The sequence below is a fragment of the Aplysia californica genome, unplaced genomic scaffold (assembly GCF_000002075.1).
Source record: "Aplysia californica isolate F4 #8 unplaced genomic scaffold, AplCal3.0 scaffold00094, whole genome shotgun sequence".
In the NCBI taxonomy this organism is placed as follows: domain Eukaryota; kingdom Metazoa; phylum Mollusca; class Gastropoda; order Aplysiida; family Aplysiidae; genus Aplysia; species Aplysia californica.
Genome location: NW_004797364.1, coordinates 104,057 through 128,660, shown reverse-complemented (window position 1 = coordinate 128,660; position 24,604 = coordinate 104,057). Strand labels below are relative to the sequence as shown.

Here is a 24,604-nt window from a genome sequence, read left to right as displayed (position 1 = left end):
AAAGTTTCATTCATATGATTTATTTACATGATTAAGGCAATGCGTAATTTACATGTACACATACATCTATAATAAATACAACCAGTGCTTATTAAAAAAATCTAAGCCTGACAGTTTTGTTTAGCAGTTCTACAAAACAGATTATTTAAGGTAAATAAAACAGAGCGATGTATTTTATACATATTTGAAAATTCTCCGACATTTAAATAGCCATTCATACCATGTCAGAAACATTTGTACTCCCAGATCTTTTTTTGACCTACCCTTGTCATGTATGCTGTCTGATTTATAAGAAATTAAATTGTGAGAAGAAAGAGAAAAAACACAGGTGTGGGGATTTGTGTGAGAGTGTGTTTTTGTGTGTGTGTGTGTGTGTGTGTGTGTGCGCGCGCATGAGCGAGGGGTGGGGTTAGGGGGGTAAATGTTATCCACAAAATTACAGTTCTGACAAAGTTCTGTAGATAAGTATCCAACAATGTCTATCTACGTGGGTTACATTTAAAAAATCCCCAGTGTTTTCTTAAGAAGGCAGTGTAACGTAAAGGCACCACAAACACTCTAACTACAAACTATAAATCTGTCTGTGTGCATATATGTTAAGCGATCAGGTATCTCACTCAAAGACCCTGGTCGTCATTTAATTTTTCATCTTTAAAACCCATTATTTTCAGTGCTCCACCACAACAAATTAAAGTAGAAGAGGCACCTTTGAACTCTTCACAGCTAAGTTCAGAAAGACACAATGCATAAAGTATACCCCCCCCCCAAAAAAAATCATAAGAAGTGTGAAAATACTACGAAACAATTCCAAATTAGAAAATTGGCCATCATAGAAATACCTTTCTTACACCCCTCCCCAAATACTTGCCTGCAATGCCTTACTGCACAGTTAGTCACAAAACAAGCTGCAAGTGTCTCCCTTCGGCTACTATATGCAGACACAAATGAAGCTGTCTTCAGGTTGAAAGCTACATAATACATATATGTTCACAAAATGCAACTTCATACTGTGTTACAGTTATCAAAAGTTAGTTGTCACCTTCTATTCCCAAAGACTATTCTATTTTTCCCTTTTAATGTAAAGGTAATGATTTTACGATAAACATGTAGTTCACTTTGTTTTATGAATGTACACAAATCTTCAGGTATTACTTGTGCAATGTTTTCCAAAATAAAAGTGAAACAATTCTGATGTACACAATCCAGTGATTTTATGTGGTTACCTCACACGAATGTCGTCTCTTCTCCATCTGTGCTCTCTAATTTTAGACTCAACCAGCCAACTATTTAGGGTCAGTTCACTTTGGAACATATTAATTATAAATTTAAGTAGCATTAGCCATCCACCAGGTTTTTTTTGCCCATCAGGGTACACAATGTACTTGGATGTCTTCATCACCCCATTCCAACTGCAGTGCTTTCAGCAGCTGAAGCTGAAAAGTTTAAGCAATGAAAATTTGTGATGAGTCTTTATCTTAACTTCCGACGACAACTTGCCCTACCATGGACGGAAAAATAAATTGATTTTAAATCAGAGACAGTCTCATCAGATCCCAGCATCAAACAAAAGGCAGAAAGTTATGGACATAGAGGAATTGTGCGAAAAGGCCTGTAAATACAACATTACCCCACTGCATGAATGATTCAATGACTTACATTCGTACTAGAACGCCATTGCTAAAAAAGAAATAATTTTAAAATGCGTGAACCGGGATTTAAAAAGTCAATCTTCAAACTGACAACTGTCACTGGTTCATCAAACATCTTCACACACCCTCATTGTCGCCATTTAAACTTTTTTTGAACATATTCTCTCTCTGATTTTAATTTACCTTTGGAATTCAGAACTATCCACAGACTGCAGCTGTCAAAACAGAGAAAACAACCTGATTCAACTTATGGAGTTTCTTAAATATTCACACATAGGAAAAAAACCAAAGCATTCAACTGTCTAAAATGCTATTAAATCCAAACTGGTGGTTAATGAGAAAAATTATAGTTGATCTCATCCATCACGTAGTTTTTGGCTCTTTAGCCTAGAGTCATAAATGGCATGTACTAGTGCAATGAGAATATTGAGTACAAGTACACACCATGTACTGTTTGTGGGAGGATGAGAAGAAAGAAATGTATTCCTTAGGTCTCTGAGGGCATGGCAGACAAACAAACAAGAGATGTTGTTGAAAGCCTGTGCCACAATTTCAGATATCTATTGTGTTCTGCTCCAACAGTATGAGACGGGAACGGGAATAACTAGACCAACTTGTTTTTTGCTTTATAACTTTCTCCGAGGTCGGTTGGCAGGACCTCAATAAAAATCAGGAGTCAACATACACTTAGTGTACAGGTACTGCGGGCCAACTATTATGTCATCTCTCTTTAAATGGTTCTTGTTAGCCTGTTTTTCAAGAAACCAGTTGCATGATTAAACAAAACACCATTAATGTGTGGCATGCTAACTCATGATGGCTCTTATTTAGTGCAGAGGTTGTTGTGGAGTGGTGTTGCAAGTCCCCAAAAGCAAGTTGGTAGCCTGATTTTTCCTGGGGAGAGGATTGATATTGTAATCAAAATTTTTTATGAGACATTTTTCTGTCATCAATCCACTGAAGTTTTTTTTTCCCTCTCCAACCTGATGCCACGCTACAGAAAGTGTAATTATGCCAAGATGTTCCTGACTAAATTACGGTACAGATGGTTATCCCAGACACAGGGTATAAAGTCAACACGTAAAACAAGACATCCTTTGCAACACATAAAATATTATGGGGTAAATGTGGTGAACAATGAAAAAGATATATATGAGTAGATGAGTAGAGCAAGCCATCAGTGTCCATCACTTCTCTCTCCAAAGCTTTCTTGGATCTGAGAGAAGCACAAAGGTGGCGAGCCCGTGACTATCTTTAGCTCTTTGCGGGACTTTGTTCCATCATATCACAGACGTTTTTTTGCAGATCTCTTTGTTCTCAAGCTGACAAATCTTTTCAAATCTTAGGTCTCTTTCCTCTGGCTGTTCATGCACTCCTTGAGTTGGTTCTCTGTCATGGTCATTCTCTTCTCCAGCAGTGACACCGTCTGCAATAGACAAAATCAAAGATGTTATGGAAGTGATTCAGTTTGTTCCTGACAAATTCAAAGAGATGCAGTACTGATGGCTCTGGTAACTGTCAACGGATGAAGTCGAAGTTGCAAAAAAAAGTGACAGTTTGTAACAGACATGTAGCTATAAATACGATAGAATATCCAGTGCTAGTGACTGGGCAGTGACTGATGTATTCAAAGATGCTTCACATGCATGTGCTGGAGTTTGCCAGCTTTTGATTGAGTAAATACACTGCAAACGTGCAAGACAGGAGTAAGTCTAAAAATGGAGCACTTTGTGCACTTGTTAGTTTTAGCAAGAGTTTTACAGCACTTGCAACACAATTAGAGCATATATGTGCTGAAGAGTAGAGGTGTAACTAGATAGTAACATACAAATAAAATAAAAAGGAGAGATAAGAATGACAGATGTTCGATATTAAAGAAGGAGCAAACCACACCAGAGCATCCACCAACCACACTCACTTGTGCAGCTGCTTAAGTAAAGAAAAAGGAAGGAAGAAAGAAGGCAGAGACCATACACTAAAGTAAATATTGCTCCTGTACAATTGAGCATAGATATCATACAGGTATATTTTCATCATGTCATGGATTATACCTCCCACTGATGTGCTGAGAGTCTATACATTTATACATCCTCCACAACAAACTGTTGGGGAGTTGATTATACACAAATTAGAAGGTGTAATGTATATGACTGGGTCGGAAACAAATGAATTAGATATAATGAATATGAGTAAGTCGATTTTCGAGGCAAAGCGAAAGGGAACAATACTACAAGATAGCACGTAATTAAGTTGAGTTGATAACATGAACCTCGCAGGACCAGATAATTTTTTTTAGTTAATTGTAAATCTGCATGGCGAAAATCACTCGTTATAAGAAACAGATCAAGACAATAGTAATACTTAACTCACTTGAGCCTATTCCCGTGTATTTAAGGGATACGCTTTATTGATCGATATCTCCAGTGTTTTTTGGTTACAGGCAAGGGGAAGCTGTGAACCAACAGTAGACCTACTTGTTTCATTTCATTGAAAGTTATGTGCGATACTTTTTTAAAGTTTTAATGGACTAGGTCAGTCACCCTCGCACTGCAATAGGCGATTTTATTATAAATTGGGTGAAAATAAAATTGCCCTTTCAAAATATTGATAAAATAAAAACTATCCGAACAAATTAGATGCAGTTTTCTTTTTCTGTGAGAGCATTTCTTTCTTTCTTTTGTTGCGTTTTTTTATATTTTGACAGCTTTCAGTCTTTTTGTCGTCAACGATTCAATATACTCCAAAACTGTCACGCTGCAATGGTTGCTGGGTGAAAAATAGCTCAGGCTCAAGTGAGTCAAAAGAAGTACAAGAAGCAGACCTTGCCACACAAGTCATCTACCCAACAACAACCCCGGCAAATCACCTGAGTTAAGATGTCCAGCTGGCTGGCCACATGCTGCACAAAGTCGGACAGCTCAGGAGACAGCGTGCTGTCCAGCTGTTGAGTCATTGGTGCTGAGGAATCTCCCGCTCCACTCGTCATTGTGGAGCCCGATTTAGAAGTGCCCAGCTGCTGGATACGGGGAACAGCAAATATTATTATCCACATGTCATGCTAACAATAATTTGACTTTATTCATATAAGAACGACAAGTGCAAAGTTGTAGCAGCCAGCATAAGTTTTTAGTTTTAATTAGAATTTTACTGAACTTGCAACACAAATAAGTCAGGTTTGTTTGCTTGAGTAAAGAAAAGCACATCGATACAAAAATGGTCATTTGGTGTTGACAAAAGTAAGACAGATAAAAACAACACAGAGAAAGTAAAAAAGTAGGTGCCCTCCAACCACCCACCTAATAAGTCAGGTATCTGCCGAAGGTAAGGTATTACTAGCAAGTAAAATACAAGGAAAACATAGAGGAGAGATAAAGACAATAGATGTTTGAAAGGAAAAAAGAAGCAAACCATACCGGAGCACCCGCCAACCACAAAGAGCCAGCATGATGATAGTGACATTTAGCCAGGAGCAGAATTTGAAAATAGTCACAATGGAAAAAAGTGGAAGGAGCAGACCAGAGCACCTACCCACTGCCTGTTCATTTCTATAAATGAAATATGTTTGACAAACCATAGTCGGGCAACAATGCAAAGTAGTTGAAGCTAAATCTTTTCATCTCTGAACAGTGACACTCATTCCTTACACAAACACAGAAGCACTGGCTAAGGGAAACTGCCCATCTAAATTCAAACGTGCTTACACACATAAAAAAACAGCAAAAGAAATGAGATGGTAATTTACCCTTTGACAGAATCAGGAATAGCAAACTAAAGACAAATGTCACATTGCTACACATTAAAGAAATGAAAAAGATGCTCATAACAAAGACCAACCTCTGTAGGCATCACATTTGTGATTCCCTGAGTCACATCTTCCAACCTGCGGATTTCCTGGCGGGCATCGATCTAAGGAAAAAGAGAAGCAAAATAAAAATAAAAATCCAATTCAGTTTTAAACATGTATACGAATACCACTTTGAGTGTAAAATTTCAAAGCTGCTTTTCTTAAAAGTGTGATTTTGTACCCTGCAAATAATAAATAAGTGGAACAGTGTTAAAAACAACTAAAGACAGGAAGAAAGCCTTGACTCAACCTAGTGTGTTTAGCTGAAACTTTCTAAAAGAACCCCCCCCCCCCCTCTTCCAAATGCACTCAGTGATTCCCAACATATTATAGGGAATGTTCTCAATCACACATGCAAATTGTCATCTCTTGCGTAGCTTGATTGCCTGAGCCATTTTAAACCGCCATGAAGTCTGCAGGACAAACATATCTTTATTGCCACAAATAGCAGCTCTACTTTTTTAATGACCCCACATTTCAATGTTCTACAATAGAAACAGTATTTATGAGACTAGTCACATAATATAGACCATTAGTACTTACAGTGTTTTCACTGGACACAGGTCTCGGGGAAATCCTGTCCTGACGGGGGTGGATGTCGTCTATCGTGGGGCCTTCCACCGATCGGTCTCTCTTTCGTTTGGACTTGATGTTTGCCTCACACTCAGCGTCAAAGTTTGTCTTCCACACCAACACCTTCAATGGATACAATCAAACATGAGACGATAGTTACTTTTCAAACAAAGATGAAAGTAGACTTCTTTCTCTGCTTTAAATAAAGTAAAGAATAGTATGTTTTCTTTGCCCAAAAATAAAGGGACTATTTGGGTCTTTCTATGTTAAAAATGAAGAAGAGTATAATAAGACACAACAATACTGTGAGGTGAGAAAAAAGGTAACTTCACCAATCCAATGTTGAAAGAAAATGGCATCATGCTTTCATCAATGTTATCAACATACTTGTTACATTGACAACACCAAGTCAGCATGATAAAGGATATATTTGCTAACAATTGATCAATACAACAGGAACAGTTTTAGTTAGTTTTAGTAAAAGTTTTACTTGCAACACAATAAGGTCGTATAAGTGCCGAAGATTTGACGTGTTACAGAGGAGTTACAAACACAAAAAGGGAGGAGAAAAGATAAGGACAATAGATCCTTCATATAAAAGAAGGATCAAACCGCACCAGAGCACCCATCAACCACCCACCAAAAAGAACATTGAAAATAATCCAAGGAGCTGACCGAGTCACACCCAGATGTGACAAGATGGTGGTTACAAATAACACACGGCAAAGAGAGACATTATTTCCATCAATCACACAAATCAACAAGACATAGGCCATCCACAATAAAGACATCTCTAGAGGACTATTTATCAAATCATTCACACATTTTCAACTCAACTCACACATCAATACAGGACAAAACATGATGATCAACACAGTACAAAAACATGCATACTAATCATCATTTTCTGATAGACACAACAGCAGCTCAAGTAACCACAGTAGGCTACCAAATAAAAATGTGCGATAAACTTTCTTAGCAAAGTTCATTTTAAAAATCAAGCAGCATTTTCCCGAATCTCCTATCCAAATATTTTAATTAAACTATCTGATCCTTTCCAAGAAAGTCAACATTCAAACCATGGTTATCACCATTTCAAAAACAGTAACATAATTTCACTATGACCACAGGAGAAGCAGAGAATGGGTCATTTGAAAGATTCACATTGATCCATTTACAAGCAAGAGTTACTATCAGTGCTTGACAACTCCTGCATAGTACAAAACATGTGTCATTACTCAACTGTCCATATTTGGTTCTCAAATACTTTTATTTTGTATAAGATCACACTTTTGTCTTATAATTATATCAACTGTCAAAGAACAAAAAGCTTTCGCCAAGCAATGTCTGCTGTACAAACACCCATACATGTGCCAAGATAATGGCTTAAAACATAAAACTCTACCCTTTTCTTCATCATTCATTGCAGTTCACAGAATATTCATTAATCATACAATTTTAAAAATGTGAAGCATGCCGACAAAATGAGTTAGTTTTCAGATTCAAACCTTTTGAAATAGATGTATAACACTTAAAGGTGAAGTTTTTACAATTAATAAGTATGAAATAATAAAAGGCATGTTAAAATTAAAGAATATGGCATCAATTTAAAAATCTACAAATTTGACCCTCGTGTCACTTCTTGGCCAATATTTCCATAATTTGTGGATTGCGAAAAGTAACTCATTTTGTCAGCACGCCTTACGAATTCAAAATTAGTGAACTTTCACTTGAAATAAAAAGAGTAATAATCTATCTCACCTGTTCATCATGACCTCCAGAAGCAAAGTACTGACCATCGCGTGAAAACATCACTGATGTCACAGGACCCTGAAAAAAAAGAAATACACAATTCACAGAAAGAATGCTCATTCTGGTAAATATCTTACTAGAATGAACTAACAAAGCTACCATAAAAGGGTGAATGAGATGAGTACACGCAAAATACAGTCCTGAATTTTCACAAAATGAGCTAAACACAAGACAGCTAAACTGAAAGGAGATGCCACCTTTTCGAATGGGCGTTAAAGTAAATTCAATTACGTGAAAGAACACTCTTAAAAAATTCAGATCAGATAAACATGAAACAGGCTTCTTAGTAATTGCTTCTAAACATCCTTAGTTATGATAATCTTTCGACACATAAGCAAATTCAAAAGTCAGGTACATCTTTCTCCTCTGACTAATGTCACAAGGATGGAGGTTCAGATTGGGTTTATTTTTGGAGTGGCATTGATTCGGATTAGAAAAACTGCGACAAATCTTATGTTTATAGCTCATTTCATTATGTGGCCAGAGACAAACATCACAGGAAAAACATGATCAGGGTATAAAATCATATGAAGTTTTCTTCGGCCTTCTCAGCCTTGGCTGCCCGAACTTATAAGATCCATGTACTGGAGTTCCTGTGGAATGACAGAAGGATTTACACCATAACATTCTGAGGCACGTGTGCATAGTGCAGAAGAATTTTAAAAAAGACCATGCTGAGGGGTCTACTTGGGTTCATAGGTTCAAAAAGGTAAAAATCCTTTATGGTATAGAATGTGGTCGCTTTTGTCACCCCTATGAAGTTGGAAAGTCCACTCTTTTCAACCAATGCCAGTCAGATGAAGGTTCTTTTAATATCCCCGGAGGAAACAAAGCGGTAATTTGGAATGAACAGGCTATCAAAGAGAGTTATTATGAACCAGTGTGAGCATTCAGGGGAATACACAACAATAAATAACAATTTTTAAAACTTTAAGTGGCCAAGTGGCACATTCTTGTTGTCATGAGATACTGGTGCTAATAACATGATTGTAAACAATTTCTTCATTCAGCAAACTGATAAGACCTTGTGTTCACAAAGAAACCTTGGAGAAAGACCTCATAATTATCACTCAATAGTGTATAAAACATGAACATTTGAGTAAAAAAGGATGGATTATTAACATATGAGAAATATAGCAAAATGCACCCATGTCTGAGGAGTAACACTTAAGCTCCTCGCCATTGCACGCAGAAGACACGAGTCAGATATCAGAGAGGACAAGTTTTATTTTTATCAAGTATTCCCGTTTGTCTACTGGGATACTTTTCAGCCCATCCGCCTGTCAAAAGATTGAAATTGTGGCAATAAATTGTGTTGACTGGGGTGCTAAATGTTTACGATTACTAATCAACAAAATGCTATTTTATTAAAGTGCCACTCCTCAAGGCTAATCTTCTCAAAGTCTGAAGGTAAACAGGAGGAGCTCTCACCTGATGTCCATGGAGAGTGTAGAAAATCCTTCCTTCCAAGAGGTCAAAGATTTTCAGTGTTCCGTCATCAGAGCCAGTTAACAAGTAGTTGCCACTGGCATGGAATGATACTTTATTCACAGAGCCTGCATGGGCTGTCAAAAATCAAACAAGCAAATCATGAAAGCATTATCACACATCAATCATGAAGTAAATCATCAAAGTATTTTCAAACATCAATAATGGTTCATCTAAAAGACAAAAAGAAAAAGGAGAAAAATCTCATGTGTCCCCACCATCAAGTGATGCTAATTTAAGACTAATGAAATGACGGTTACACCATGAATAAAGAGGATAACAAAAGAAATAAAAGAGGGAAACAAAAAACTTCATGTTTACGACTTGCAACAAAAGTCTAGCCCTCAACACATGCCCCTAGGCAGAAGTCTTCTTGATGCCTCATATCAACCCTTAAAAGATTTTTGTCAACCTTTCCCACTGGACAAAATACTAGAAATGTGAAGATACCCCGAAAATCACTCCACACAGGGAAGGGCATTAACAACCCCCCCCCCCCCCCCCCCCCCCCCCCCACACCAATAAGAAACTAAACAAAAACAGTATATCAGAGCTGACTGATGAAATAAAAATGCTGGATTGGCTGGATTTCTAGCAAATGCACAGAAAGAAGCATCTTTGCATACCATTTAAAGACAAATACACTGAATATCTGATTTAAAGTTCTCAGCTGCATAAACTTTTTGATAAAAGGTAGAGAAAAATTTTAATCGGCTTAGAAAAAGTTCAAAGACTTGCATCTTCTACATTTTGTGAATACATAGATCTACACCTAACACATTAACCAGAAGCAAACAAAGCGTAGGAGCACCTGTATGGTTTTGCAGTATTTTGTTCATGCGGATGTCCCAGATCTTGACTCCCCCATCTGTGCAGGCAGAGGCAATGCATGTGCCACTAGGGTGGAAGTCCACACAGTTGACAAATCTGAAACAAAGAACTTAAATAAGACACAAGCACACAGTCATTGAGTTAGAGATTAATAACTAAACAATTTGTTTGCAGGTTTTTATTATGACTATCAAGTTATTAACTGAACCCATACAACGACCAAGTCTAACCATATTATGAAATAGAATGACAGAACGAGAAATGAACACGGACAAGGAATGTGACATTTTACCAGTTAGAATTAGTCTGAAGTCTGCAAATTAAACATCAAAGTAATTTGAAATCACTCTGATAATGCGTATATGAAGCTGGCTTTGAATTGTAAATGCCAGCGCATTCTTTTCCCTAATTTTTTTTGGAGACCAGTTTTAAGAGCAATAATCATGAATAATGCTGAGGTACGGAACAGAATCACCAACGCAGTGGGGCAGCATTAACATCTACTGACCACAGTGAAGAGACGAACGTCATTAAAATGGTATGGGCATGTCACAAGATCCACAGGACTTGCCAAAACAATCCTACAAGGAACCATACAAGGAAAGAGAAAGAGAGGAAGGCAGAGAAGGAGATGGGAGGACAACATTACAGAGTGGACAGGAAAGACGATGGGTGACAATCTGAGGAAAGCAGAGGACAAAGAGAAATGGCAAGAGCTGGTTGTCAGATGCAGTAGTGCCCCCACTGTTGCCCCAACCACGGGATAGAAGAACAAGAAGAAGAATCATGAATGCTACTGTCAAAATTTTTGAAGGTGTTTTCATACTTGTTTATTGGATATTTAATCTCTGATAAGCTGGTTTGCAGAAACCAAGTCAAATAGAGATACAACAAGACAGCAAAAAGAAACATCAAGTAAGACCTGTCTTATATAGAAGGAAATATTAACTCGGAAAGCTTGTAATAATATGAAATAGAGTCTGTATCACTAAAAAAGACAAGAGTGTAAGTATAAGTGCACATGTATGAGTGCGTAGATTGAAGAATGAAGGCACAGCATCTTACTAATAATACAAATAACCAAATAAATTTCCACTTGCACTAATAAAACTCATTGCATCTTATCCATATCTTGGTGTATGTCTCACCCGCCAGTCTCATGGAATGTGTGGAGACACTGACGACTCTGTAGATCCCACAGTAGAACGGTCTTGTCATCACTGCCAGACACCACCAACCGGCCATCTGGAGAAAATCTGAAGACAGGGACAGAAAGAGAGAGATTTTGACAGAGGTAAATCAGCCAAAGATTTTATCTACATATCACTGTAACAGCTATTTATGTTTTTTTTCATCACATTGCAACAGATCATATTGAACAGCATAATGAACAAAATCTAACAGCTTTCTTTATGTCTTCTAAAAATTTGAAACTGCATGTCCACTCCTAAAATTTCAAAAGATTACATTTTAGACCAAAAAATTCCTGAACAATAGAATTAATAGGAGTGAAAACCACAGACAAAGGTAGGTATGAACAATTTGGACAAAGACACCATCTTTCGTTGCTGTAAATCAGTGTAAAATCACAGAACAAGACAAAATGCTACCATAATTTTCCAACCCATACAGTGTTTGCTGTAGTTTCAAAGCATTTTTTAAAAAAGCAATCACCCATAGTCCGGTTTTCAACCTGAAAGTATCTCTGCTCTCTGAACCTCTAAACTCTCTACGTTCATCTTTGAAATCAGTTTTCAGCTTGAAAGTTCTGAAGTAAAAAACTGCTCTGAACCCCCCCCCCCCTCCCAAAAACCCCCCCAAACAAACAGAACAAATACAGGGACTAAAGAACGGTCTTCACATTGATATCAAAAGCACTCTCCAATCATCGACAAAATTTGGTATACTCACTTTGCCGTGCGCACCCAGTTGCTGTGTTGAAGCAGGGAAAACATAAACTTTTGCCGGTGAACTGTCCATAGCTGTGACGGACAGAAAAAACAACCCAGATCATTCCATCATCGTCAAATTACTCCATCACAGACGAATGAGAAGGCATAAAAACATTCATAAACTACAGCCGAGTTGCAGCATACAGTGAGTCAGCATGATAAAGGCCATATTCTGTCAGGAGCTGATTAGAATATTTCTTGAAAAGTGAAAGAAGTAAAAGAAGTGAACCACACAAGAGCTCCCACTAATCACCAATTGTATGCAGTCGTTTACAGAAAATAAGCTGTTTTAGCACCGGAAACAGAACCAGTCTTACCGTTAAGATTTCATTGCCTCTATGTTCCCCCCCCCCCCCCCCAACTTTTACTTTTCACGGCGTCCGAAATTCCGTCTCAGCGATCTTTTAGTTAGTCCGGGCCCCCCGCGGTAGACCATAAATTAGCGGCAGGTGACCTGCAATTTCACGCGTCAAGTCGGGGATTGACCGGGGTCAACTCGTGCACAGCGCTGTCCTATCTTGTCCTTATCAGAACGCGTTTCTTCCCCTAATTTCATGAGCCGTAAAATGATGCTCACTCTACCCATAGAACCCATTTCTTCACCAATTCCGCTTCGTCTACGTCTTCTTGATATCTTGGGAAAGTTTCAACAGTTTTCATTGATTCGTTTGGGAATAATAACAGTTTTAAATTGTGAGTGTTATGTGATCGGAAGCGCTGTTAATAATGTTATCTCTTCAAATTTAATTACAAATCATTCGAGAATGGAACGATGGTCTTTACTTCTGTTTGCGCGGTGTGATAGCCATCAAATCATATTTTCTAATGATGTGAATTTTGTTTTTCCAGCACTTTGCAGTGACTGGCAATCAGTTAGTGAATTGTGTTCCTAAGTAAAAATCATTAAACTGCAATGGGTCAGTCACACAAATGAGAGGCATAGAGAGTCTCTGAATGAACTTTGTCGGGTGTGTTGGCGTTTAAATTTAACTGTCAAACAAAAAAAAGTACAGAAAGCCCCGATTATGTAAGACAATGGCAGGAGATATTCTCTTGATTTATGGGATTGATGTGAGGGACGAAGATAAATAGTCGCATTCCGCTAACATTTGTGTCAAGTGTTTTACAGCGATTTCAACTATCAAAGGGAGATAGGGTGTTACGTCACGTCAATTCATGCCGCAAAAAAGCAGTTGACACCAGTAGGAACACGTGGTGTGCGTTTGACAATAACAGAAATGTGAATTCCTTCTCCGTTTTGTCGGTACCGCTTAGGTGGCTGCATACAAAGATCAATTTCAAGCTAACATCGTAAAACACCCCAAACATACCTCCCTCCATCCCCATGTATGCAAGGAACTAACAAACACAATTTGTACAGAAACAAAAAAATACTCCGTCGAAACTGCAAAAATTGAGGAGGCAAAAGGAATGGAAGCAATATTCAATCTTCTCAATGAAAGATTTAGCCATGTTCACATTGCAATATCAAATCTCAAACCAGTCGAACGATTTTCACTTCCACAAATCTTCGTAGCAATCGACAATTACATGTCCGCATTCAGACGCTATTTCCCCGCAAAGTTATCCCAAAGCAACACATATCATAGCAACACTGTATTCCACACATACAACAACACATGTTTGCTCTCGGGCTTTTAGGAGAACAGGACACAGAAAGCAGCTACCAAGAGATCTCAAAACTGGAAGCCAGAGCACGAAGGATCTCAAACCAGATAGACATAATGCGTTTTATTTTTGTGTCGCATCTCCTGCAAATAGCTCCCTCATTGCGTGCTGCTGGATATGTTTAGAAAGAAAAATTGTATAAATGTATACTTTTATTCTGTACATGTTCATTTGTGAAAAGAAATCGGTGCTGTATATTGAAGATACGTCAGTATATCATTATTCAGGAGGATACACAATTCATTGGATACAAAAATTCATGAATGCAGGGAAGCGTTTTGGCTATCATGCTCATGACAAGTTCCATGTTCGTGCTGGAAACAAAATTTTGAGAGTCAATTTCTAAACACATTTTCCTGTCTTACGTGGCAGTTTTGTAAATATTTATCGTTAGGCTTATAAGTTATTAGCCATTCAATATGTGTTTGTTGTTTTGACTAACTATAAATAGACATACATTTTAAGAGCATCTAACTCCATAACGTGAGCAGCCATGGTATTGCTATTTCGTACCAATAAAGAGGTTTAGTTGCTTTCTCTAAAGAACAAACTTGTGTTCACGTATGATATTTTTTGTTTGTGTAAGACGATAAAACATGTGTTGAAAAATTCATTTCACCGGCTACCGACGCAGGTAGCGGGAGAGCGGGTTAGTGACCTCTGGGTGACCGGCCCGCCGTGACCCGGTCACTCCACCGCCGATCCAACTAAAAGAGCGCTGTTTGTACGCCGTGTTTTATTAACAATCAAACCTATCCTCAGAATCCTCCCTGAAAATCAGAGTCTGGAGGAAAAAGTCAGAGAATTCACAAACCCAGTAGATTCAGAGTAGGTCACAAACCGATCATGGCGAATGAACATGAATTGCAAATACGCACTAGTAAAAATGTACATCTTCATGTCATTTATGATAAGCTGCGTAGGACTGATATTAACTGAATTCAAGTAAAAAACCAGACTTTATGCAAATCTGCTTGGAATTCTTCCATACACAAAAAAATAATCAGAGGACACTGATTATATCAGAGCACTTGGCAGGTCTCCTATCATACTCACTGATCTTAGAAACCTAAAACTAAACAGACTTCTCAGATTCCAGAGAAAACTCATTGTGGGCAACTCCCTAGCTCATATCGCAGGAGCAAAAAATATATCCATGTTACATCATCCAACTGAGAAGTTCTGGCTGATAATAAGACTTATGGACCATAACGCAGTGAAATGTGCCATAGTAGCAGAAAGATGAATCATTGCACAGTCAAATCAACACCAGCGAGAATCAGACTAACCTGTCAACTCTTTGCAGATCAGTCCAGTTCATAACAACAAGCTTTTCCACAGTATCCAAAACTGAGAGTCTACACTATTTTTGCACTTTGGAGAGAATTAAGTATGATGAGCCCCGTTTACCTTCTCCCCACAGCCTATGGGCCTCCAGTTTTGAGAGCCAAGCCTGTTCTGCGCAAGGATTATGGTAAACATTATATTGGTAAGAGACTCAAGTCTGATGGGCTTCGGGCATTTCTTTTGCCGCACTAGCAATAAAAAAACAGAAACAGCTCTGAGCTCTCAGCAGTCTAGAGTTCACACCTCTAAGCACCAACAAACCCTATGAACCACTGGTATTAGCCGATCAAAAGGCAAGAATAAACAGAAAGGCCATGGGGATAATGGTCTTCAACAACAAGAAAGACCCAAAACCAAAAGACAGCTTAAACGACCTCTACCATCTCTTTGAAAGGTCAACTGTGGATGATCTAGAGACCAATCTTAACCAATCACTGGTAATATTCTGACTCAAGATCAACTTAGGAAAATCTGTACAATTACATTGTGGCTTTAAGTCCCAAGGACAGAAGCTGTTGGAGCAGGAAAGAAAACTGTTTACAGATGACATCTATTTGGCAGCCTCAGTTGAGAATACACTGCCCCCGACTGTGCAGAAAAATTTAGAACAAATACTTTGAACGCTGCAACCTGACTTACTGACCACGGAAAGCTAAAATAGGACTGTTCCATGAAAATAACAACCACGTGGCAGAAATGAATACGCTCTGATAAAAATTTAGAACCAAAAGAAAGGGAATTAGGATTCATGTGTACCCCGCAACATCAGTTGAGACACTACACACAATGTTTGCATACCTTAATGGTTTTATCATCTGAAGCAGTGCACAATGCTTGGCCATCAGACGAAAAGTCAACACTTCGCACATTGGCAGTATGAGCTCGAAACACAGTAGACTCTCCTTTCCTGTGAAAAAACGGAAGAAAAAAAAACTAGCACTAATTGCCTAAAGATAATTAATTCCTGTAGGTAAGTCATGACCATCTGAACTAGGAAGAAACAGAAAAGCCAGAATGTAGTCAACGATGTGTTGGCATGATAGTCCCCACATTTAACCAAGAAGCAGATTCCCCCCTTCGTGACACATGGTCAGTTTGTGCTTCACTGGGCACAGTTTTGGATCCTCGGGGACAAAGAGTAATGCTAGATTTAGTTGTCAGCTGCCTATATAGATCTGGTTTGTAAACACTACCGTCTCTAAAAGGAAAAATTTCTTTGTACACAAAAAGTATTGCTGAATGTGAAACTACGATTAGTTCTACGAAATGCACCTAATAGAAGCAGTAAGCAGAGTACAACCTATGACAAATGGTGTTCGTCATCATGGCCCTCGCACTTCGCAATGCATGATGAACGTTGTATGTCACAGCAGCATCTTGGCTCCTTCACCGGGTAAAAAAAATGACAAACAGCATATGTCATACAGGTCACGAAGAGGTAAAGATATTAGTAACCCTTAGAAAAGAGTAGAAAAGTACGCTCCATCACAGCACCCAGCAACAACTGTGCAAGATGGTCAAAATTCATTCAATACACCCTCAAGACCAAAAAGAGAGTAGACGATGGAGAACTTACACACTGGGAATCCATAGCCTAACTGTTTTGTCCCGAGATGCAGAGGCAACAAGGTGACCTGACGGCGAGAACTTCACACAGTTTACAGCATCCTGGAAGTGCAAGAGAAAAACATGACATGAAAGAAAAAAATAAAAACAGTATTTGCTCAGTGCAAGCAATTTTCAAATTATGGCAAAACACATTACCGCAAAAACAATCATTTAGAAAAACATAAAGCGCAGCAAGACAGTGCGCAATTTAAACTTACAAACGCTCCAACTACTCCAGTGTTAAAATATGTTTATATCTGGCAAAGGTTCATTAACCATGCAAACATACAGCAACATGAGGCATAAAACGTTAAAATAAAAGACTGGGAGAATTCAGAAAATTTCTGCAAAAGTGGTTTTCTTATTTAGCTTGCAAGTAATCCAAGGGATTTCAAAGACAAAAGACATCAATGAGTGAAATTTGAATCCTTCTGCTTCAGAAATTTGCATGAATACATCCAATTATGGGTAAGTGACATCATAATATTCAGTCTATCAAATCTCATATATATAAATACAATGCTGGGAATATGACATATGAATCACAAATACATGAGAAAAAAAAATTGCAGCAACTCTACACATCTTACCTTGTGCCCTACAAATCGGTAGGCTCGCATTTTGGCTTTGAAATTCCATACCATAAGATTGTTGTCCAATGAGCTTGAAGCTGAAATATTCATAATCCATTATTCTCTTATACTTATATCTAATTAGTATCTAATTTGAATCTAAATAGTACTAGTCTCTCTTCAGACAAGAAAATTATACACAAGACAATTTGTTGAAGAAAAAATCAGGGATTAAGTATTGCCTCGTTGGAGCCGACTTCTCGTTGAATGTGACCTCGTTGAATGTGACACCCACTGTATCACCAAAACTAAAAACTTGTGACAGATAAAGAGTCAAAATTCATAATTCGTGTAAAATGTATAAAAATCAACAAGAAAAGTGCATACAATAGCTCAGACTGAGACTAGAGCAAAAATAGAACAATATGCATCATATTATCCCACTTCTGATAGTAGGCAAAAGTAACCTCACCACACACACACTTTTTTAAAAAGCAAAAATAAAAAACAAACTTCTGACTGACTTAGAAAATAAATCAGGGTCTCTCCTTCTTACTGCTGTGTTTCAGCCACACCCTTGATCTTAGGGTAAAGATCGAAAACCTAGCCGTCTCGGATTCATTATAAGGGCGAAAAATCTTGGAGGTTTCATGTGCAAGTTGCGCAGGTTAAAGAATAGAACCCTTGGTTAAGAGTAGGCTTTGGCTGCCACTAAGGAAAAATTCAAAATTGATTCTTTGGAAAATACTGCACTCAGTATAAAAGCATACACACACACACACACACACACACACACATATATATATATAGAGTCCCTTCAAAATCGGACTGTGGCTGCCTGAAGGCAAAGGGCCCCACTGATTAGGAAAAACTGTCACATAAAACATAAAAATCAGACTTTACGCTGCAGGTTGAAGAACCAGCAGTCGACTACCCCTGAGATCTTGCAGAGTAAAACAAAGAAGAACGAAAAAGAAAGTAAATCTCTAAACGTAAAGCATAAAATAGATTTACCTGTGCTCATACAATTTTATTCATTAATTATAGAAGACCCTTGAACTTCACAAAAAACAAAGAACAATTTTACTACTATGATCATGAACTAGCCTGTTAAAAATCAAAACTCTATGCATTTTCATGTATTATTACAGATTACATGAAACTGTCGTCATCATCTTACCCAACTGGGTCATATTGGGATTGAAATCAACAGCTGTGACAACATCTCGATGGCCACGAAAATGACGCTCTAGCGACGGATCCTCCTGAAGAGACAAAGCGTCAGTCAGTGTACAGAGACAGTTTTCATGACATCATCATGTAGTATACAGCCAAGTACAATTATGTCATCTTACCCATGAATGAGAATGTAGAAAGGACCCCAGGATAATCCGGTTTTGGCCCAACTGACAACTATGGAGTGTGGGTTTTTACGGCACAGACGATTACTTCTGGTTCTTAGACTAACGATTACTTTTCTACATGCGTGCCGATATCAAACCTAATTGCAAAACATCAAATTATGGTTAAATTCGGAGAGGAGGGGGGGGGGGGGGGGGAGGCATGCCCTCTGAAATCCCCAATGTTATTGTTAGGTCTGACACACCCCTTGTTGAAAGGAAGTGGCTATCCTCACCAGGGGTGAGAACAGCCCGTATCTTGTTATTCTCACCCCCCCTCAACCCAACAGGTGTGCTATATATATACAGTAGGCCTATAGCACACACACACACGGAACAGCACAGAGAATAAGTTGTGCAGGCCCAGATAAGTTTCGGGTTAAGTTTATTTTTAAAATGGGCCATTTCACACCATGAACAGCAAACAACTGTGAAAAACAAAACACCCCCCCCCCCCCAAAAAAAACAACCCAAACAGACGAGCTACATTAAATATAGACATCTATTAATCTATGTCAGCAGCAGAACATTTTTTTTTCTTGATACCTACCGGTACTCATACTTATAGCTTGAATTTTAAGAAGGCAATGGATATTTGATTTTAAAAAGCAAAACAAATTAAGGCTATGGAAACGGTAATCAGTAGTTGGCCTACATGAGGAAACAAGCGCCAAGCACTCATGAGTCATTTCCCAACCACATGCGGTTAGCCACCAAGGGACCAGGTGAATTTATCGGCCTGCGAGAGGTCAGGGGGGAGTCCCCGCCTCATGCCCACCCCCGGGTGGGGGTGAGAACATCGGATCATGAGCTATTCTCACCAGGGGTGAAAATATAGGTGGCCTTGTTAAAAACAAGTGAAATATTACTGCTCGTTTTGTACTGAAAAATACCATCACATCTCTCGCTCTCATTCGGATAAAACATCAACACTGAATATTCAAGTCAGTATCGATCCAGTACTCTTGGGGCTAAAACCGCAAAATGCCGAATCCCCTCCAATCTAAATCATGATCCATTTAGTATAATATATTTATGGACAGAGACTGAGCTGGAGATTTCAGTAGTCACTGACTTCCGACTTACACTGACTTAAATCTTGAGGACATTTTTTAAATTGGCTAAAAGAGAGGACAGGAGTGAACTACACTACCTTGCTATACATTTGTCCCTACGCGATGAGTGGGAAAAAATGAGGAAATGCTAGGCCCAATTAATTTCCATCATTCTTTTGAAACGCATGTGTGCCAATAATATTTTGTAGTGTATGCACACACCCAGTGCGAATAATTTCATAGTAATCACAAACCCTGTGCGAATAAAATTTTACAGTATTCACTCAGTATTCATGGGACGACTTCCGTAACGAGCGACCACTATGGGACAGAGCAGAATTGAGGGCTAGGGGTAGGGGTAGATCTAGGGGTAGGGGTAGGGGTAGATCTAGGGGTAGGGTTTGGGTTAGGGTTAGAACTAGGCCTCTTCTTTATGGAAGTGGCTATTCTCATCCGGGGTGAGAATAGAAAAACGATCTACCTCTCACCCCGGGTGAGACTTGCCAGCGTAGGCTATTCTCACCCGGTGCGAAACAAGACCTGCTTTTCCTCATTTTGGAATACTGTCTATCGGTGTGGATGATCAAATTGATAAAAGCCAAGAAAAAATTACGTTATAGCACAAAAGTAAGCTAATTTGATCGTCTTCAAAGATGCTATGGCTATTTCACTGTTCGAATCGAGCCGAACTACGCGGGTCGCCATTTTGTTTTGCCCGGAAGTTCTCCTAAGATCTACTCCTCCCCTCTCTCTCTCTCTCTTTCTGAATACTGTCTATCGGTGTGGACGATCAAATTGACCAAAACAAAGTTAAAAAATGATGTTAAAACACAAAAGTAAATTAATTTGGTTGTCTGCAATGATGCTACGGCTATTTAACTTTTCGAATCGAGCCGAACAACGCGGGTCGCCATTTTGTTTTGACCGAAAGTTCTCGCGCTACTCCTCTCTCTCTCTCTTTCTCTCTCTCTCCACTGCCCACAGTCACAGACAAAATTGTACGCTTTTAGTAGGCTACAGTCGTAATGGAACGTTTGTTCAAGGCACAGAATTCTACAATTTTTCTGTTATCACAGTGTAGAATTCTGTGGTTTAGGGTGAAAGCAAAATTTGTTGGCCTAGATCTAGGCTATAACGGTAAACGCGCACCGGGTGAGAATAGCCAAAAGACTCGCCTGCACTATTCTCATCCCGGGTGAGAATAGAGGTGGCCCTTCTTTATTGTGTTTGATGGGGTGGTCGCTCGTTACGGAAGTCCTTCCGTATTCACACACCCTGTGCGAATAAAATTTTTATAGTATTCCCACAGTATTCACACACCCTGTACGAATAAAATTTCATAGTATTCGCACACCGTGTGCGAATACAATTCCATAGTATTCACACACCCTGTGTGAATAACTACAGTACAGCCATCTTTTAACCTGAATAAACTAATGAGACTTGTTTTCTAATGTTAATAGCCCCTCCTACGATGTATGGCTAGACTGGCAGGCTAGCTGTACTTATTAATTTAAGGGAGGACTTCCGTAATGAGCGACCACTATGAGACAGAGCAGACTTGAGGGCTAGGGGTAGGGTTAGGGTAAGGGTTAGGCCTGTTCTTTATTGTGTTTGATGGGGTTGTCCCTCGTTACGGAAGTCCACCTTCCTAATTTCATTAAAAGGATGGCTGAATTGTAAATGAAACCTTAAAACATTAAATTATGGTAAAATCTAGATTCTAGACCTTTACTAAATCTAGAATCTAGAGTCTAGATCTAGATCTAGATCTAGATCTTTATCTAGATTCTAGATGATCTAGCTAAGTCTAAACTCTGTCTCAGTACGGCTAGCCACTTCGGACTGAAAAACAATTTGGACAGTAAAAAAAGTAAAAGCATACCAGGGTAGACATTTCAATTAAACCTTGCTTTGCAGCGCAATTCTGTTCACCAAAATGTGGTTGTATCCTTTGCTCATAGACCTTGTTTTCGGCTCTTCGCTGCGCTTCACTCCACAGTCCACTATACAAAAGGCAAAGCACGTCAAGTCTTGTCTTGTTTTGCTTTGAAATTCGAGGCAAGGCAATACTAGTGATAAACCAAAATGAAAACGGTTCTTCGATTATTTACTACTTTTATTTGTTCTTACCCATCAATATTCCGGTACAATACTTTGCTCGCCCAGTTATCTATGCCTAAATTTCTGATGATATTTCAATGATAGTTTTCAACTTTAAATAAAAGAGAAGGTTTTATGAAGGTATTGAAAAATGTATGCCCCGAATATTTAAATAGAGACTCATGTAAAGAGAATCAGTGTCAGGCAAATGTAAACAATTTCTGATGCTCTGAATTTCCTGGAAATGGTGGTTGGTGGATAGGCTTAGGGCCCAAGAAACAATTCAGAAATACACAGCCCTTTAGTCTTGTTGACATGCACTCAATATTATTTTACTAAGCATCTTGATATATTAGAAAAACGTGGATGTTTCACTGTATTTTTTCTTGAAAAAAATTAAGTCTTTGAGTTTTAGTTTTGAGTTTTGCTTGATTTATTTTTAGCATATTTTTCACGTCCCCTAGCTGTTATCTATTTATAGACTCATTCTCACCGTATAAAAACATAAACATTGAGAGGGATGGATCCTGCTGGGGAGACTCATTTCTCACTTTCTCACAGTGGCGCAAGATCGTGGACTGTTTTTATACAAATGATCAAACAGACTGTCACTGCTTCCAACGACTCTGAGTAGATCTAGGTGGTCGAAGACTAGATTTATATAGAGAAGTCAGAAGAGTACCTCGCTACAGGTTTAGAATCGGACAGTTTCTTCTGAGGCTGAGGATCATAAGCATGGCTGCATTAGAAGTAGAGGTTTGTTATAGAGATCTAAAATCTAGATTTTTAGATCTAGAATCTAGATCTAGATCTAGATCTAGATCTAGATCTAGATTCTAGATGTAGATCTAATTTGTATAAAATTGTTTGTGTTGCTTCTTAGTTTTGGAAGCTTGGCTTGGACTTGAGTTAGAGGTCTGCCACCTCGGGATGAGAATAGTGCAGGCGAGTCTTTTGGCTATTCTCACCCTGTGCGCGTTCACCGTTATAGCCTAGATCTAGGCCAACAAATTTCGCGTTCACCCTAAACCACAGAATTCTACACTGTGATAACAGAAACATTGTAGAATTCTGTGCCGTGAACAAACGTTCCATTACAACTGTCTGTAGCCTACTAAAAGCGTACAATTTTGTCTGTGGGCAGTGGAGAGAGAGAAAGAGAGAGAGAGAGGAGTAGCGCAAGAACTTCCGGGCAAAACAAAATGGCGACCCGCGTAGTTCGGCTCGATTCGAAAAGTTAAATAGCTGTAGACTGTAGCATCTTTGTAGACAACCAAATTAATTTACTTTTGTGTTTTAACATCATTTTTTAACTTTGTTTTGGTCAATTTGATTGTCCACACCGATAGACAGTATTCAGAAAGAGAGAGAGAGGGGAGGAGTAGATCTTGCGAGAACTTCCGGGCAAAACAAAATGGCGACCCGCGTAGTTCGGCTCGATTCGAAAAGTGAAATAGCCATAGCATCTTTGAAGACGATCAAATTAGCTTACTTTTGTGCTATATAACGTAATTTTTTCTTGGCTTTTATCAATTTGATCATCCACACCGATAGACAGTATTCCAAAATGAGGAAAAGCAGGTCTTGTTTCGCACCGGGTGAGAATAGCTTACGCTGGCAATTCTCACCGTGAGAGGTAGATCGTTTTTCTATTCTCACCCCGGATGAGAATAGCCACTTCCTTCTTCTATGTTTAAAGGAAGTGAGTATTCACACCGGATGTGCCTTTAAGAATTAATATTATTCGCTCCGGGTGTGCGAATAAGAAATAATATTATTCGCACAGGGTCGAGCCTACGTTGATTTTTGGACCTCGTTTGTCTCACCCAAGTATCCCACCTTTTGGCAAAGGCTTTAAATGTTAAAACAACTGTACACAAGTATAATATACAGTAGTCTCCGCCTAAGATCCCACCGCTTACGATTCCGGTTCGCTTAAGATCCCGCTGTTTTAAGAAAACAGAATTTTTACTATACAAAAGTCACCCCTAAGATCCCGCTCTGATTCACTCTGAAGGTCTACATTCGGCTAAGATCTCGCATTTCAGATCATAATTTGCGGAACAAAAACGCGGGCGGGACAGCTGATCAAGCAAGAGTGAAAAGTTGAGATCAATAAACTGTCCGTCGGGTCAAAGATCAGCCATTATCGTGAATGTGATCACATACACATAAAACTGGATGAAGCGATACAATGTTTGCCCCCGACGGGATCACACCGGGGTGTGAACTGATCGACGCGTTTGTTTTCCCCACGCATCGCACTCACACTTGAGCTTTCCCCCTAAACTTACATCACTCGCTGGGTGGGTAGGGCCTACATGTTCGTTCCAGGTGGGATCACATCGAACCGTGAACTCTTTCCTGACCATTGCAGTAGGCGTTGATTGCAGCAGTTGTCTCTACGCCCGAATTTGCTAGACAGACTGAATTTTGATTGGTGTGTTCACGACGTAATGGTGTGTAACGACAAAGGCGTTTGGGGAAGGGGGGGGGGGGATTCGGTCAGAGATGGAAAGCTATAAATTTTCGACAGGTAAAGGGGAGGGGCAACTGAATAAGCGTAGATCTTGAGACTCAGGATATTAAGTGAAAATGGCACGCCTCATGGCACTATGCACTGTGCACTGTGATAGGCCATCAGGGATAACCACTCTTTGCTCGCCATACGTCATAAACCC

At 39.0% G+C, this 24,604-nt stretch overlaps 2 protein-coding genes across 3 annotated transcripts in view; one reads left to right on the top strand and one right to left on the bottom strand.

Annotated features, from left to right (window-relative positions):
- Positions 1 to 22,118, bottom strand: LOC101860156 (POC1 centriolar protein homolog A). Of its 2 annotated transcripts, none has more exons than XM_005095031.3 (14): positions 21,706 to 22,118; positions 18,546 to 18,630; positions 17,384 to 17,463; positions 16,762 to 16,853; positions 15,984 to 16,092; positions 12,109 to 12,179; positions 11,346 to 11,453; positions 10,178 to 10,293; positions 9,310 to 9,443; positions 7,828 to 7,896; positions 6,037 to 6,189; positions 5,484 to 5,555; positions 4,516 to 4,662; positions 1 to 3,075 (listed from the first exon to the last, which is right to left on the bottom strand). In XM_005095031.3, the coding sequence occupies exons 1-14, from the start codon at positions 21,715 to 21,717 to the stop codon at positions 2,992 to 2,994; spliced, it is 1,332 nt and encodes a 443-aa protein (XP_005095088.1). In that variant the 5' UTR covers positions 21,718 to 22,118; the 3' UTR covers positions 1 to 2,991. The 2 variants fall into 2 exon arrangements, with proteins under 2 accessions (XP_005095088.1, XP_005095087.1); XM_005095030.3 differs by having other exon boundaries at positions 4,516 to 4,665; positions 21,706 to 22,115.
- A 294-nt stretch (positions 22,119 to 22,412) lies between these two features.
- The window catches only part of LOC101846494 (ADP-ribosyl-[dinitrogen reductase] glycohydrolase), a gene marked incomplete in the record, with an annotated part of 23,069 nt that continues 20,877 nt past the window's right edge, over positions 22,413 to 24,604 (top strand). The window contains 1 exon segment of the mRNA XM_005095061.3: positions 22,413 to 22,679. Coding sequence (XP_005095118.2) covers positions 22,659 to 22,679 — 21 coding nt within the window.